Here is a 16,395-nt window from a genome sequence, read left to right on the forward strand (position 1 = left end):
GTTTCTTGGTGTAAAAGAAAATAAGACAGAGGGAGAGAGAGGGAGAGAGAGAGAGAGAGAGAGAGAGAATAGTGGTAACCGTGGTCCGTTAGCATGAACTCCACGCGTCCTCCCTTGACGGTAAAATCAGGGAAGAGAGTTTTTAGTGATTCCCCTCTCTTTGATTCTTACTTTCAGGTAACATCTTTCATTCTCTGCTTCTTTTCCTTTGCAAGTAAAAAGTCATAATTGTTTTGGCAAATTAACTATAATTAGGGTTTTACTTTTCTTTTTTCTGAGTCTTTTTTTTCAATTAGCCTGTGTTTGGTTTTGCATTAACATCAACGTTTAAGCCATTCGTTTGAGTATATAAACGCTGAAATCTGATAAATCCGTAATTTTGTTTGACTTGATTGGTTTCTAGTTCCACAATCTAACGCTAAAAGTGCTCGATGAGGTTCGGATAATTTGACAAAATTTTTTTGTCGGTAAATTCTTTTAAACTTGCGTGGTTGATAATTCGCTGTTGTTGTTGGAAGTTTTGTAGTTTTTAAGGTTCCTATTATTTCTTATCAAAGTTTTTGGTTCCTCATTTTCCTCTGTATCGTTAATGTTTATAATTAGGCAAGACCAAAAACTGGTCGTGCTTGGTGGGTTGCAATAAGCACTTCTCCATTGAAATGGTGATTCCCTAGGGCTTCAAGATCTTCAATTACACACACATTTAATTGCTTTCCCTTCCCGTTGATTGCAGTCTCATTTTGTTTACCTAGTTGAATCTAAATTGTTGAACTTTGGCTTTCTGAAAAATAATAATGTGTTATTTCAGATTGGCAGGGGTAGTTAGTTGCAATGATAGAAGGTGGTAGAATCCGGCTGAAGACATGGCAGCAGGCGGCTGTGGCGGTGGGTTCGGCGGTGGGGGCATTGTTGGACCCACGAAGAGCGGATTTGATAGCGGCTCTTGGGGAGACAACTGGAAAGCCTGCTTTTGAGAGAGTTCTTCAGAAGATGAAGAGTTCCCCTGAAGGGAGGGTGGGTATTGTGTCAATTGTATTTTGTTCTTTCATTCTTCATTTTTGGTTGATATGAATGTTCTCCTTGTTGCCCATGTTGTGGTTGATGAATTGAGTGCCCTTCATTCATTTTAAATTCACTTTTTTTGTGGATGCTGTGGCAAATCACAATAATGGTTAAGTCCTTTGTTCTTTGGCCTAAAGTGTGTGTTTGGATTTGAGTTTGCAAACTTAATTTTACCAAATTGATTCTGGCTCGAAGTGGGTTTGAATAAAATGATTTATGTTTGAAAACATTTATTTGAACAATGATTTGGACATTTTGAGAGTGTTAATAAAAAATTAGTTTAGATGTGCAATTAATTACTCAAAAAGATATGACCATTTCTTATTGGTATTGTTAGAATAGTAATTAAAATATGGGTCTTGCTAATCAGTGTTCTAGAGGCACTGGTTAAGGAATTTAAAGTATAAAGTTTTCATTGCCAAACAACACATCACAACTTTTGAAGCAAAATACCTCTGCAATACAAAACCAAACACACCCTTAGAGACTTAGATAAATATTATAATTGTTTCTAAGAAATGATACTTATTGGTGTGACTGAAATAGTGGACTTTCTTACTCTGCCTATCTGGACATACTGTTATTTGTCAGAGACCAATACGTTTGTTTTCATAATCCTGTTTAATAGGCAGTACTCTTGGAGCGCCCTCGCGTTTTATCTGCAAATGTAGGACATGCTTGGGACCTTCCAGCAAACACATTTGGTGCCGCCTATGCAAGATTTATGGGATCCAGGAATTTTTCACCAGATGATCGACCTCCTGTGCGGTTCATGGACACGGATGAACTGGCCTATGTGGCCATGCGGGCTCGTGAAGTGCATGACTTCTGGCATACCCTTTTCGACCTTCCTACTAGCTTAATTGGGGAGTCAGCACTGAAGGTAATAGAGTTTGAGCAGATGCACCTTCCTATGTGCCTCCTGTCAGTCATAGGGGGCACAGCAAGATTCAACAAAAAGCAGAGAAATTTATTTTATCAGCACTATTTTCCCTGGGCCATTCGTGCTGGCATGCAGTGCACTGATCTTATGTGTATTTATTATGAGCGTCATTTTCATGAAGACTTGGAAGATGTTCGCAAAAAATTGCAAATTGTTCTTGCCCCTTCTGTTCCTTAACTGTATGTATTCAGATCTGATAAATTGTATTTAGTTTTTATAGCAGCAAGCTAGGGTTTTGCAATCAAAATTTTGGAATAAAATCCAGTGTACAAGCTTTGATTCTGATAGTCAACTAGCTTTGTGAAGGTTGGATTATATTAATGACTTGTATACCATGATCATTAAAATAGACTTACAATCACATGTTCAATTTTTTCAATTTATTCTGTTATTTAGTTTCACCCTCCTTCTGTGCTATAGTTATTCTTCAATCCGTATGATTGTGACTACTGGATTGCTAGGGGTGTGTAAAAACTTGTGAACCAAATGTTGCTGTAAACCATGCCGAATTAAACCTCAAATAACCGAACTCAAAAATCAATTTAATAACTGAACCATTGTTTTCAACACAGTTCAGTAACCCGAACTGATTTACAAATGCAATTTGTTGAACTGTATCCAAACTTCCTATCGAATTACATATTTCTTAATATTCTGAACCTATTGTTTCAAAATTTTCAAACCTTAACCCCAAACTAACCCAAATGGTATATGCAATGCAGTGTAAAATTTTTAATGATTATTTGGGGAAATTATTTTTTTGTTACTGGATGAAAAATGTTGCAAGTTTCTGATGTTGAACTTAACTGCAATTTATTTAATGCCTGAATTTGGGATCATGAAGAGCATCTGATGGGTTTATGCTAATGAAAACCTGATTGTGTGTATACTGTTTGACATTGAAATAGTCAAGCACTCTTTTTGATGTACACCGTTGGTTTACTTATCCACAGTTTGCTTGCATGTTCGTTTTGTGGGTTAATGGCAAACTGCCAATGATGCTTAGATCCTAAATTTCATAGGACTCTTGAAAAGCTTCAGATATTGTAGGAAGCAGGAACTGCTTATAGCTTATGATTTTGCTCACACTATTCCAACTGTAATATTGATATATCATGCAGGTGGGATTGGATGTGTTGAGCATTTCATGATTCAGTAAATGCAAGAATTTTTAGAAAACAAAACTGGATAGTGGGTTATATCATGCAAAATTCTGATTCATGCTTCTCTGATCAACGGAACCTTATCTGCTCTGTATATTACATCATTTTAGATAGAAACAGATGAAGGTTCTTATTTTGTGTTAGATTGACATGTCGATTGACTTGTCAAATCAGTCTGCTCCCTTGATTCTGTAACCTTTTTCCATTATCCTCCGTTCTAAGCCATTCTATAAGATCTGTTTTGCGCTGACTTGTGAATTTATAATTTCCAACAATTGTAGCTTGTGTGGTTTTACTGGTTTTAGAAAAATTATTCAGATGCTATTTTTCAAATTTTATTATGTGTTACTATAATTTTGCTAACAATTAAAGGGATTAGGGGGTAAAAAGGATTACGCTAACAAACTCTGTTTGCATATTGCTTTTCTTTCGTAAAGAAAAGATATGAACCAAAGTAAGGAAAACTAATCTTTTTCAAATTTTTAAGTTGCAATTTTTTTTGTAAAATTTAAAGATTACAAAGGATTGTGCTCCTGTGGCATGTGTAAAGGTATTATTCCATAATTTACAGTGGACTTGAATATGTTTTTGTATCTTAAATTTTTGCCAGATTTTAATTTTGATTAATTTTTTGTTTTAATTTTCAAGATTTTTAAATTCATTACTAATGGTTCCTTTTATTGATGTAGTTTCATTAAAAAAGAAAAGAAAAGAGGAAGTAATACATGATATAATTTATTAATTAGTCACATCATCATTCATAATCAAAAGTGTTAGATAAATATTAAATAAAAAATTAGAACCAAAATCTTACTTAAATATAGAGATAAAGAATATATTTAAGTTTTTACAGTATCATGGAGTAATTTCTTTTCACTACTGTTAGCATATCATTGTTAGATTTTACATTAAATTCTTTACAATAATACTAATCATGGAGTGAATGATACTGCCAATTTGACTGGGCATGCATCGAGAGTATCAAAAGAGCTTGACTAAAGAATATGAGGACTGGCTATATTTCCGAGGCATGTCTGCTGGAATTTGTTTGCATGTATTTTTGGACCACAATCTGGGATGTTTCTATTCGTTTTCAAATTCAATGGCCAAAGATGGAATGAAGGAAGATGAAAGCAAAAGACTAAGAAAGAAACGAAGACTGACTAAATAACATAAGAAAACACACAGATTTTGACAAGGCAAAATGCACATTGACCGAAATATTATATGTATACATGAATGTATACGTATATGTATATATGCATGTATAAAAAGTAAGGTATTTGTTAATTCACTTTTTTTTTCACGTACTATCATATTATTCTTGTTAAATAAAATATATCATTTCTCTTTATTTACATTAAATGTATATTTTATTCTTTAAACTGAGTATATAAATTTATTAACTTTTTACATTTAATTATATATAATAAATTATTATTTAAAATGAAATATTATCTATTTAATTTATTTTAATATATAAAATATATTTTCTCTTTTTTAATTTATAAAATTTTAAAATATACAATATACTTTTAATTTTTTTAATTTAAAAATCATTTTAATTTGATAATAATTGTATATTTTACGAAAAGCTATAATAAAATAGAGCATCTTAAGAGTTAGCTTGTTTCCTCGTTATATCGTGTATTTTGTTCTACATTTAGTTGATTTATTTGTTTAATTGAATCTTAATTTAAAAATTTAATTTTAAAGTTTTTGTAATTTAATAATTTATAAAAATAATTTAATCATTTGGTAGAAATTATTTCTCTTTAATTTATTCATATTTAATAAAATAATGTGTATATTATTGATAATTTAAATATTTATGTTTTAAATGTATATAGTTTATTAAATTTTAAAATAATTATATAATATTTGTAATTTTTATTTTAAAAAATATTTTATTTTAATAGTAGTCGTGCAAAGAAAATTCTTTTCTTTTGCCTAACCTTGTAAATAAGAATGGCTGTTATAAAATCACTAGTTAATACAAAAATGAAAAATATTTTTTAAGAAATTAAAAATATTTTTTATTAAGAATATACAATATATTATTTTTGTAATTTTCTATGTATTTTAATATAGTTTTTTTTTATAAAGATTTACTATTTATTAATTTTTAACTAATATCTTTGAGGCAGGTCAACAGAACCTATAAAATTAAGACTCAACCAATTCCAGTTGCACTATGTTGACGAGGACTTGGAATTTGAGTCTGTTATCACTAATCCTCAAGACTTTTTCGAGTGACTTTGATCAGGACAGGTTCTTTTAGTTCAATATATGGAAATGTGGTAACTCCAAAACGGTGTTTCTTATACAATTTTTGCTGATTAATAACTCTATTTATCACATAATAGTCATTATTTACCAATTATATATAAGCACATTGCTATTTGCCCGGAAAAGAAAATGCATGTAGCTATTATTTTCGATAAAGCAAGAGCAAAACAGAAATTAAAAAGAATCGTTTAAATAGATAGAAAATAATAATAATAATAATGGTGAAGAAACCATTGGAAGTGGAAAATCACAGACAGCACACCACCGTTGTTGAAAAAGAGAACTGAGAAAGAAAGGTCAATTTGTTCACGGGTTCACACAAGCGTGTCCACTGGAAAAGCCTCATACTCATGCATACCCTTCTCTCTCTTACTCTCTCTCTCTCTCTCTACAAAATGAAATGTCAGAACCCTTAAAGTTTGCTCCTTTTGTACTTTGAATCACCCTTTCTATATTGGGTCGTCTTCTTCGTTTTCTTCCCATTTTTGGTTTTGAATTGAGAAGAGGTTGTGGACACAAGACATGTCTTCTGTTGAGTCAGGTGAGCATAACAACATCAGAGGGGTACCCACTCATGGTGGACGCTACATTCAATACAATATCTATGGTAATCTCTTTGAGGTTTCAAGAAAGTATGTCCCTCCTATTCGCCCTGTGGGTAGAGGCGCTTATGGTATTGTTTGGTAAGCAAAAAAGTCCCCCCCTTTTTTTTTGGGGGGGGGGGGGGTTGTATTGGTTTTTTTATTTTTATTTTCTTATTATTATTTTTTTGTTGAATTCATTAACATTTGTTATATTTTTTGTTGCTTTTTGTGTAAAGGGTTGTTTGCTTTGAGCTATGTTGTACTTTCATCATCTGTTTTTGGATTACCTGAGTTAAGAGCAAGGACTAGTTTTTTCTTTTTCTTTTTTTTGCTACTAATCAAGCCCATTTTATTTTATTTTTGTTAATTTAGATTTAAATTGAAGAGGAGTTGTTGCTTCATTTGTGATTGACTATTGTTTATTTTAAAATTTTGTCCCTTTTTTGTTTAATCAAGTAGGTGTTTTGTTTAGTTAATGAGGATTGAATTGGTTATTTTGATGTGATGAGGAGGAAGACCAATTTTGAGCTCAAAGCCTCAAACTGTTGTATTGCATTCTATCTTCGTTGCTTTTAAGATATATGATGCGAATTTTGCCGTGTCTTGGTGGGACTCATGAGCTGAATCATTTTTACGCCTAAGATAATCTTGTTATAGATCTTAAAATGCCAGTCAAGTGTCAGAGGCTTTCATATCTCTTCCAATTTTGGTTCTGTTGTCTAATTAGATGTATTGATACTACGGTTCTGCTTGAGTCAAAGTGGGAAATGAGATGGATCATTCTTCTGGTATATCTGCGTGCTCAGTGATGCTGATACTGTTATTAGCACAGTTTTTGGTATTTTAGAGTACAATGTATATGTTGTGGATGGCTTATTCAAATTTAGGGTCTGACAAGAATTTCACTTTTATCATCCATGTGGCATAGATTTTCTTTTATCAATGATGTGAGGAATAATATTAATTTTTCATTTTCTTCAGTGCTGCTGTAAATGCAGAGACAGGTGAGGAAGTTGCCATTAAGAAGGTTGGCAATGCATTTGACAACAGAATAGATGCCAAAAGGACCTTACGAGAAATTAAGCTTCTTCGGCACATGGATCATGAAAATGTAATTTTGATACTTTTGTACTTGTCTCTGACATCTACACCCTGTTTCCCTCAATGTTATTGTTTATTTTCATCTGTTGCTGTTTGAATTTTCCATTTTGTCCTACTATTGTTTCCTTCCTTTATTTTATTCTGTTTCTTCCCCCAGTTTCTGTTACATCTGTAAAAGCTTTGATCTGTGTCGTTTAATTTTGCTTACTGAACAAACAACACAGTGCAGCATCCTGTTGCATGATGCACAATTATGACTTTTTGTCACTTATTTATCATACCTGACTGAAATTTATCTTCTCTTGATCTGTAGATTTGTGCTCTGTCGAAATTTAACAAGCTAAGCACTCTTGTCAATGGAATATGTCTGATCTTCATATTTTTACAATCTCAATTTAGCACAGTCAAACATGTTTTTGAATGAAGTAAATTAGATCTTGAAGCATATCATTTTGTGCTTGAGTTGGATTTTCTTGATGTCAATGGTCAAATTTTATTCAAATGTTTTGCTTATGCTTAAATGCAGATTGTGATTTGCTTTTGTATGACAAGTTTCCCTCGTGATAGTTGAATTGTGGTAAAATCTTCTGATGGTAGTTTTAGAAAATACTTCAGTCTCTAGCTATATTTTCTCTTTAATTTGTGAAAGGTGCTTGATTGGATTTTCCTCCTTTGATTTTGATTCTAATTAAAAAAATTTCACCAACATTCATTTTCAAAGTAGACTACTTATCAATTATTTCCCAATGCAGATTATGTCTATTAAAGATATTATTCGACCTCCACAGAAGGAAAACTTCAATGATGTGTACATGGTTTCTGAATTAATGGACACAGATCTGCATCAAATAATACGATCCAATCAACCATTGACTGATGATCATTGTCGGGTTAGTATATGATATTTAACCTGCCCAGTTGAAAGAATAAATAGCTAATGGCTTTATTAACATTGTCTCCTTTGGTTGTATTGTTGCAGAAACTTAAGATAAATAGAAATTGAAGTGATTGAGTAGATTTACTTAACATTTATCTTTGTGGTCAGTGTACAATGCTGTACACACGTCATGGGCCCATCCGAGTTTGATTGGGCCTGCCCACTTTCACATTTCCCCGTTGAACTTATACAGTGTTTTATTTACAGTTGTGCAATGTTGTGACAGAAACAATAATGTAATGGGATTGCTTTTACTTTTTGCATAGTATTACTTACAAAATCATGTCAATGGTGAAAATAAATTTGTTTCAGGATGTTTTAAACTTGAATTAAGACATGAACTCCTGCCACTAGTCACTACGAGGATACGTATCTTCTTTCGGTCTGGATTTGAATAATCATTTTTGGTCTGAACATTGGTTTACTGGATTACTCTTTTTTTCTCTTTGCATATAAACTTTATTAGGTAGCCACACTCTAAAGTGTAGGCTGTTTATTAACTTTTATTTGAGCTATTATTTCCAGAAAATTCCCCCCCTTATTCAACCTTTTTTCTGGTCTTGATTCCTGTTACACCATGAATAAACTTCAATCATTAGATAGATTTTTCTTTGGTTTTCATCAGTATTGATATTTGGGATGGCATTTTGTTCTCTGTTGGTTCTATGATTATGTGAAAGTATAATATAAGAATGATTATAATTTTGTTCACTTGTATGAAAAACAATTGAAACTATGTTCAATGTGAATTGGCTTTACAACTTGCTTTAATATGCTAAATTGCCTTTGCCTTTACTTAGTAATTTTATTCTGCTTGTTTTGAATTTAATTTATATATGACATTCATGGTTTTTGTGCAACAACATATAAAATGTAATTATATTAAGGAACATCCTTAAGAACCCGGAACCTTGGAGACCAGATCAAAGCTCAGCCTGTGTACCAGGGGGCATAAGTCTCCTACCTCACTTGTGGGGCCCACATCATCCATTGCACTGTGTGGACTCCATGCAGTCTCCAGGGCTTCAGACACTATAGCATAATTCATATACTTTCTGTCTTACGGCCATTTATAAGATCTTTTTCTTTTTATTTTTCAGTATTTTATGTATCAGTTGTTACGAGGGCTCAAATATGTGCATTCAGCAAATGTTTTGCACCGTGACCTAAAGCCTAGCAATTTGTTATTGAATGCCAATTGTGACCTTAAGATTGCAGACTTTGGTCTTGCTAGAACTACATCTGAAACTGATTTTATGACTGAGTATGTGGTTACTCGATGGTATCGAGCTCCCGAGTTGCTTCTTAATTGTTCAGAATATACAGCAGCCATTGACATATGGTCTGTTGGATGCATACTTGGTGAAATCATAACAAGACAACCCCTCTTTCCTGGCAAAGATTATGTTCATCAGTTGAGACTGGTCACAGAGGTATTAGTTTGATATCTTAAATGGGACTTTCTGCTACAGGCTCTTGAATTGCTGACATAAAAATCTACTGAGACTGATTATGTTCTTTGCATTTCTTTCCTCCCTTTTTAATCTGGATGTTGGATCTACTTGTAAATTAGAGTTCAATAGATCACAATTCAGGAGAGAGAGATGTTGGGTCTCACATTAGCTTATGTCTTCTGGATTTTATAGCTTGCATCACTTTGTTTAAATGGAAAAATATAAAATAGAATCCCAGTTTTGAAGTTGAAAATAATTTAAGTGCTTGTTTTTAATTTATGGGACATGGTATATATTGATCTTACATAACCTTTGTTCCCTTGGTTTCTGTTTTTTTGGGAGCATAAGGAAACAATATACATGAGAAATGAAAGTTGAGTAAATTTAGAATACTTAAATAAGTCAATGTTTTTCAGTTTACTGCCAACACATTTGCAATAGGAGATTTAGATTATATGGTTTCTTGTAGAATGATAATTCCCATGCTTTGATTCTTTTCAGATCTCTCTCTGATTTAAATGAACACTAGAATGACAATTTTCCTTTCTTTTGAAAAGCTGATAGGTTCACCCGATGATGCCAGCCTCGGATTTCTACGAAGTGATAATGCTCGAAGATATGTAAAACAGCTTCCACAAAATCCAAAGCAAAACTTTTCTGCTAGATTCCCCAACATGTCTCCTGGTGCTATTGATTTGCTAGAGAAGATGCTTATCTTTGATCCAAACAGGCGTATTACAGGTAAAATTGATTGCAAAACACTTTTCCAATTTGTTGAATCTATTGCTGCTGAAGTTGTATATGACTCGAAATGATATGGGGACATCTATTGATGTGAAAGTCCAAGCTGTGACAACATTAGCACCAACAAGTACCATAGGAACAGGAAAAGACAATTAAAATCTGAGGGTACCAATTATATCTTTGTTAGAATTTGTTCTAATTTTGTTTTGAAGCCACCCTTGTAAATATTTGCAGTGTTTGCTGACTTCCAATGCTTTTTTAGTTTAGAACAACGACATCAATTAGAAGTTTGTTTTTGGTTTAAGTGGACCCTATGCTCGTTTCTGGTGAAAATTTGTATACTTGATACTGTCTTGAACCTTTTACACTAGGTCATTTTGGCACAGTTTAGGTAAACTTCTAAAGAAATATTTATTGGCAAAAAAAAAAAAGTATAAAAATGAATAAAATTCTCATGAATTAGTAACAACTTATGCATCTTTATTTTTTACGAAGTTCTTTCATTAAAATTTTTTAAAATTTAAGGAAATGAGTTGTTTTTAACTTATGAAAAAAAAAATTATTTAATTTATTTCACTAATAAAGATTTTTCTAGAAGTTTACCCAAATTGAATCTCTCTGTATAATAACTTGTGTATTCCATCTAGTTTTTTTTATTCATTGATGCTCTAAACTCTTCTCATGTTTCTTGACAATATATATACCCAGTAGTGTTATATGAATAACGAGATTCTCTCTGTATTTTGAATAATTGTACCCTACTTCATAATTCTTATCAGTTGATGAGGCATTGTGCCACGCATACATGGCACCTCTTCATGATATCAATGAGGAGCCTGTTTGCACCAGACCTTTCAGTTTTGACTTTGAGCAACCATCGTTCACTGAAGAAGATATCAAGGAGCTCATCTGGAGAGAATCTGTGAAGTTCAATCCTGATCCACCAGTTTACTGAGCTTTTGTATTTACTGTGTATATGCTAGTGAAATATTTGATGACCAAGTTATATACATGTTACAATACTGCTTGGCAAGTTGCAGCTCACAACAGGATATGCAACATGTTTGAGATTCTGAGATTCACTGAGGTTGTGAGCTTTCTTTCATTTCAGTCTCCATAATCATATTGTTGAGATGTGCTGTGGAATGGATCAGAAGATGTGCTGCATCACTAAGGTTTCAGCAGAATATCAAAGAATTCCCTTCTTCTTGTACTATTATCCTTCATTTTAGACTTGGGCACCATAGTTTAGTGAACTGTTTCTGCCAGTTTTTCTATCCTTATACCAAGGAAAATACACAAGAAAACTTCTCATTTGTGGGGACTGACATGATCCAATTGTATGGCATAAAATATAATGGTTTGGTAGTATGCATGGTTTATAAAATTTCCATGTTTGCTGTGTTTTTCCTCAAGTCATATGCAAGTCCTCTCAGCAAAACTTAACTAGCAAGGTTTGATTAATGTATTGCTTACGCTCTTGGAAACATCAAGCCATTTCATAAACTTGTAGAGAAAAAAGAAAAATGTTTCATTACTATAATCTGACCGATAATTCATTTCTCAACTTGAGCAATGATTTCTTGATAATATGACAAAGACTAGCCTTAAATAAATAACTATATGAAACATCTTACTATAAAATTCATGCATGCTTAATCCTGTAAGTACACTTCTTAAGCTCCAACATATCAATTGGTAGACTCTCGGTGGGAAAATCACACGCTTTGATTTTCTCTGGCCCCTGATCAGATAACAAATTGCATGGCTTAGGAGTGACCCCACTTGTGATCCCTTCAATATCAGTGCAGCTCCATGGCTGTTTCTTGGCCTTTGCTGCCATGCTAATTGTGACATTGGCAATGCAAATTCCTGTAAAAGGGTCATTGGAGATTCCTTCCAACCTAGCAGCCATGGTCACATTATCAGCCACCATATCTCTATAGTTGATGCCTGTGATGTCAGGCAATGCATGAGGATCATAGTGGCTATCAGCATGGGAACCATAGTTACCAGTCATCCAAAATGCCCATTTCATGGTATGCATGGTCATTCTCTTGACATATATGTCCTTCACATACCCTCCTCTCCCTACTGCAGTCTTGATTCTGACACCTGATTCTGTGTGGATGGCTGTGATGTCCTCAGCTCTGACATCTTGGATTCCACCTGACATCTCACTTCCCAAGGCAATGGTTGCACTGTATGGAGAAATGCATGTCAACCTTCTTATCACTAATTGCTTTGTGGGCCACCCAAATTTTATGCCATACTCATCCCACCCACTTTTCACTGCCACACAATCATCTCCAGAAACTATGTAGCAGTCTTCAATTCTGGTATTTGTGCAAGAATCTAAAATGCCAAAATAGATAAAAGTATCAATTTATTCAGCCCTTATATACATTTATATATCAACTGAGAGCATTATAAGTAAAAAGGGGTTAATTTAAATTACACAATTATATATGGATAGGAAAATTAATGATTTGAAAAATGCTTATACTACGCTCTTTTTAACAAATTTTATGTGATTAATCGATTTTTAAAAAATAATAAATTTATAAGACAAGTGATTTGATATTTTTAAAAATATCAATCATAAAAAATGTGCTATTAGTTTTTTTTTAATATTCTTATACCTAACGTGTTTGGTTCAGCTTAATTCTATAGAAATAATCACTCATTTTTTAAAAAAAAAATCTTTTAAGTAACTAAAAGAAGAAGAAAGTGATTATTTTTAAAAAATAAGCTTAACCAAATATAAATATTTTAATATTACTCATGATGATCAATATAAGGGTATATAAAAATTTGTAACGTTAATATATTGTTGTAATAATAATATTCAGATGTCTACCTGGATTTATGCCATCAGTGTTTGGAGATGTGACAGGAGCGATGATGGTGATGCCTTTAACAATAATATTGCTGTATAGTGTTGGAAATTTTGTTATAATCTTGAAGATGGAACATTATTTCAGAGGGGTAATAATGCAAGTGTCACAAAGGTCAAATGTAATTTCGAAGGCTTTTAAAACTTTGATTATGACCATATGAAAGAGTAGGATTACCTGCTATAAACAGGATGAACATTCCATGATGGAGAATTTAGGAGCGTTAGATTGGAGATTTGAATTTTGTCTGAGAACATTAATTCAATCAGGTAGGGGCGAGTGTACTTCAACTTTTTCTTGTGAAATTGTTGCCACCAAAATGCACCCTGACCATCTATGGTGCCATTGTCCCCTGTCACCACAATCGTCATATTAAGATTAATCAACAAGCACTAACAATAATAAAATTATTTAATCCATAGTTAATAATTTAACACAACATCAAATTTACAATAAATTTTAAACAATTTTATTATGTCAATTCTTAAAACTAATTTTAATCATATAAAAGTAATAAAATTTTATTAAAAATAAGCATTTATAATAAATATTAACTCTAAGGGTTAATGTTAACATATTTGTTTAAAAGAATATTTTGCCATTTAAGCAATCATAACACGTGACCAAAAAAGCGACGCAGAATAATAATTAGTCATGAAACCAATGATTAATCATTAGTCACATAAATATATATCCAGTTTGCTCTTGAAATAAGTAGCTATTACATTGAATATAAAATATATTAAAAATTTCAAGACTAAAATGAACAATACATAAAATGTAATGACAAGCACAATAGAATATATTCAGAGGGTAAGTGAACTTAGGGAATTGGAATTCAAACTTTTGATGCGTAGCACATGTTTGCTGAAAAGGTTTACCAACCCTTAACCACTAGTTTGATAATTGTCTCCTGCAACTTTTTCCATACCTGTGACAATAACATCAGTGAGGTTTGTTCCAAATACGAGGCTAGTGTACCTTCCAGCTGCTGCATCTCTTCCTCTACCGTACGATGGGAGTGGTTTGATCACAGGCCACTCACTAATATCCTAAAACAATTATATATTAATGAAAAATATTCAGCTCAATCTTAAACATTAGTGATAAAGAACTAAAAATTACAACTTATAAAACAGAATTTATTTGTTACATTAAAAGTATAGAAAAGTAATAAATATTAATTTTTAAAAATTGAGGTTAACAAAATTATAGACTAATTAATATTAATACAAAGAAAAACTTTTGTTACTAGTGTCACACGTGTGTAAAAAATGTGCCACATGAGGAACTATTCACCCTGTGAACAAAAGACAAAAAGCTTAGTGATCCACGTCATGGCACTGACAGAGTTAGTTTCTTGGAGGAATAGTGATGACCAAAAGTGTTAGGATGACCAGATTTTAGGGACTAAATGTTCATTTCCTGTGGAACCCAAATTATCTTTAGACACGTTTATAAAGAGGTTTTAGAGGATCAAAGGCTCAGGAGTTTGTATATTGCTATCACGGGTCACTTAAAAGCATTGCTTTGATAGCCTAGTTTTCTTGTAAAAGTAGGAAGTGGAGAACCTTGTGACACATTTGTATTTTATTAATTGGGCATTTTACCTCATTTGTAACTAAAGTGAATCCCTTTAAAATTGTCTATTTCCATTTTCACGAGTCAGTCATGAGTCTACGACAGTGATAAATAACAGACTACCTTATATATATATATATATATATATATATATATATATATATATATATTTTTTTTTTTTTAAATCACTTGAGAAATTCTAGCCAGAGTTCTAAACCAAAGACATATAATTTCCATCAATAAAGTCCGTTCATAATCTTTTTACCACGTAACTAACGAAAGCATAGAGCATAACTTAATATACTGTTTGTTTTTTCTTTTTGTAAGACATGGGAAATAGTTCTCCCCAAATTCTGCCAAAAAAAGGTGCTAGAAAGGGCAAATGAGGCCAAACGGGTGAAACAACAACATTAGTTCAAACACCACAATCAGTAGAATAAATTTTCTTTTTCCACTACTGTCAAAGGCTATGGAAGAACAATAACACCACTTTCAAATTCAAATGCATGATCGTTAAGTAAGGAATAGTAAAACTTGTGGAAGATTTAAAGTTTATGGTTAATAAAAATCAAAATAACTGAAGATGAACGGTTCTGATTTAAGGTGAAAAGTTTTTTGGGCATGTAGGTTTAATATAAGTAGATTCTGCCTGAGGGAACACAAAAAAAACTGAAATTTGTGGTTATATAATCATCGGTATGAATAACCAGAACTACAAATTGAATGCTAACAAGATCTTGATTCTTGAATCCTATATTTGTGATTACTTTGCCATCAAAGAACGAACAAAAATGAGATACCTGAGAAGCAAGGAGAACAGCATCTTTATTCAGATAAAGTGTGAAGTGGCTGATTAGACTAAAACTCCCAGTGAGCCATTTCCCTGCAGGAACATATAACTGAGCCCCTCCTTCAGAAGCATACTTACTCAGGTGATTGATTGCAGACTCAAAGGCCTTAGTGTTTGATGTCTTTCCATCTCCAACACCACCAAAGTCTGTCAATGAAGCACTATGACCTCTGCAATTTATAGCCTTATACTCAAAGGAAGTTGTGACAGTTTTGGCTCTTCTGCTCTCAACTACCTCTGAACTCAGCAGTGTCACCAAAAAGAGAGCAAAAAACAATCTAATTACCTGTAAAACAAAGCACCCCTTAGGAAAAAAAATGAAGAAATGATTTATATACATGTAGCTCTTCAATCTTGTCATGGAGTTTTAGAGCAATGAAAGTATGTTCAAGAAAAAATTGCATATATTAGACCACCATGCAACTTAGAATAGATAGAATGATAGAGGAGGAAAGAGGGTCTCATTTGTACCATCATGTGAGCTTTCTCCAAGAGCTTCATTCTTAGAAAAAGCACTTTGGTATTTGTTTGAGGTATATGTGAAGAGTGAACCTATGTGAAGTATTTATAGGGGAAGTCTAGTTATGGCTAAGAGGTTCATGAATTCTCAAAATTTAAAAGGTGAATGTTTAGGTATTGTTTAACAAAATAGGCGATCAAAATGAATATTAAATCTCTATATATAAATTGGTAAATATGCCTATAACCTACACTTTAAAGTCCCCAAGTCGGGGAAAAAAGTATATACTAAATACCCTTTTTGGTCGTTCTCAAACACAAAATATTCAAG

General features: G+C 32.6%; 2 protein-coding genes across 5 annotated transcripts; one reads left to right on the forward strand and one right to left on the reverse strand.

The window, feature by feature from the left end:
* Nucleotides 1–7: 7 nt before the first annotated feature.
* Nucleotides 8–11,676, forward strand: LOC113849218 (mitogen-activated protein kinase homolog MMK2-like). 3 transcript variants are annotated; one of them, XM_027478956.1, is made up of 9 exons: nucleotides 397–662; nucleotides 809–1,014; nucleotides 1,691–1,830; nucleotides 6,018–6,140; nucleotides 7,023–7,152; nucleotides 7,895–8,032; nucleotides 9,180–9,512; nucleotides 10,091–10,274; nucleotides 11,057–11,676. In XM_027478956.1, exons 2-9 carry the CDS (start codon nucleotides 832–834, stop codon nucleotides 11,230–11,232), a joined length of 1,407 nt encoding a protein of 468 aa, XP_027334757.1. In that variant the 5' UTR covers nucleotides 397–662; nucleotides 809–831; the 3' UTR covers nucleotides 11,233–11,676. The 3 variants fall into 3 exon arrangements, with proteins under 3 accessions (XP_027334760.1, XP_027334758.1, XP_027334757.1); XM_027478959.1 differs by lacking the exons at nucleotides 397–662; nucleotides 6,018–6,140; nucleotides 7,023–7,152; ... (2 more) ...; nucleotides 10,091–10,274; nucleotides 11,057–11,676 and adding an exon at nucleotides 8–177 and having other exon boundaries at nucleotides 1,691–2,403; XM_027478957.1 differs by lacking the exons at nucleotides 6,018–6,140; nucleotides 7,023–7,152; nucleotides 7,895–8,032; ... (1 more) ...; nucleotides 10,091–10,274; nucleotides 11,057–11,676 and having other exon boundaries at nucleotides 321–662; nucleotides 1,691–2,362.
* A 189-nt stretch (nucleotides 11,677–11,865) lies between these two features.
* On the reverse strand, nucleotides 11,866–16,128 carry LOC113849215 (probable polygalacturonase). Of its 2 annotated transcripts, none has more exons than XM_027478953.1 (6): nucleotides 16,077–16,128; nucleotides 15,556–15,891; nucleotides 14,106–14,226; nucleotides 13,352–13,526; nucleotides 13,138–13,208; nucleotides 11,866–12,632 (listed from the first exon to the last, which is right to left on the reverse strand). In XM_027478953.1, exons 1-6 carry the CDS (start codon nucleotides 16,104–16,106, stop codon nucleotides 11,923–11,925), a joined length of 1,443 nt encoding a protein of 480 aa, XP_027334754.1. In that variant the 5' UTR covers nucleotides 16,107–16,128; the 3' UTR covers nucleotides 11,866–11,922. The 2 variants fall into 2 exon arrangements, with proteins under 2 accessions (XP_027334754.1, XP_027334755.1); XM_027478954.1 differs by having other exon boundaries at nucleotides 15,556–15,888; nucleotides 16,068–16,106.
* Between the last annotated feature and the right edge of the window lie 267 nt (nucleotides 16,129–16,395).

Source organism: Abrus precatorius, unplaced genomic scaffold (genome assembly GCF_003935025.1).
Source record: "Abrus precatorius isolate BTA unplaced genomic scaffold, Abrus_2018 Scaffold9, whole genome shotgun sequence".
Classification (NCBI taxonomy): Eukaryota; Viridiplantae; Streptophyta; class Magnoliopsida; order Fabales; family Fabaceae; genus Abrus; species Abrus precatorius.

Bases quoted from the DNA above. Each gene is read 5' to 3' on its own strand.
- LOC113849218 (XM_027478956.1), top strand. From the start codon at position 832: ATGATAGAAGGTGGTAGAATCCGGCTGAAGACATGGCAGCAGGCGGCT. The intron at 1,015-1,690 runs GTGGGTATTGTG...CCTGTTTAATAG, and splicing joins AGAGTTCCCCTGAAGGGAGG to GCAGTACTCTTGGAGCGCCC. The intron at 9,513-10,090 runs GTATTAGTTTGA...TCTTTTGAAAAG, and splicing joins AGTTGAGACTGGTCACAGAG to CTGATAGGTTCACCCGATGA.
- LOC113849215 (XM_027478954.1), bottom strand. From the start codon at position 16,106: ATGAAGCTCTTGGAGAAAGCTCACATGATGGTACAAATG. The intron at 13,527-14,105 runs GTATGGAAAAAG...TTGTGGTGACAG, and splicing joins CACTGATGTTATTGTCACAG to GGGACAATGGCACCATAGAT. The intron at 13,209-13,351 runs GTAATCCTACTC...AACACTATACAG, and splicing joins GTTCATCCTGTTTATAGCAG to CAATATTATTGTTAAAGGCA.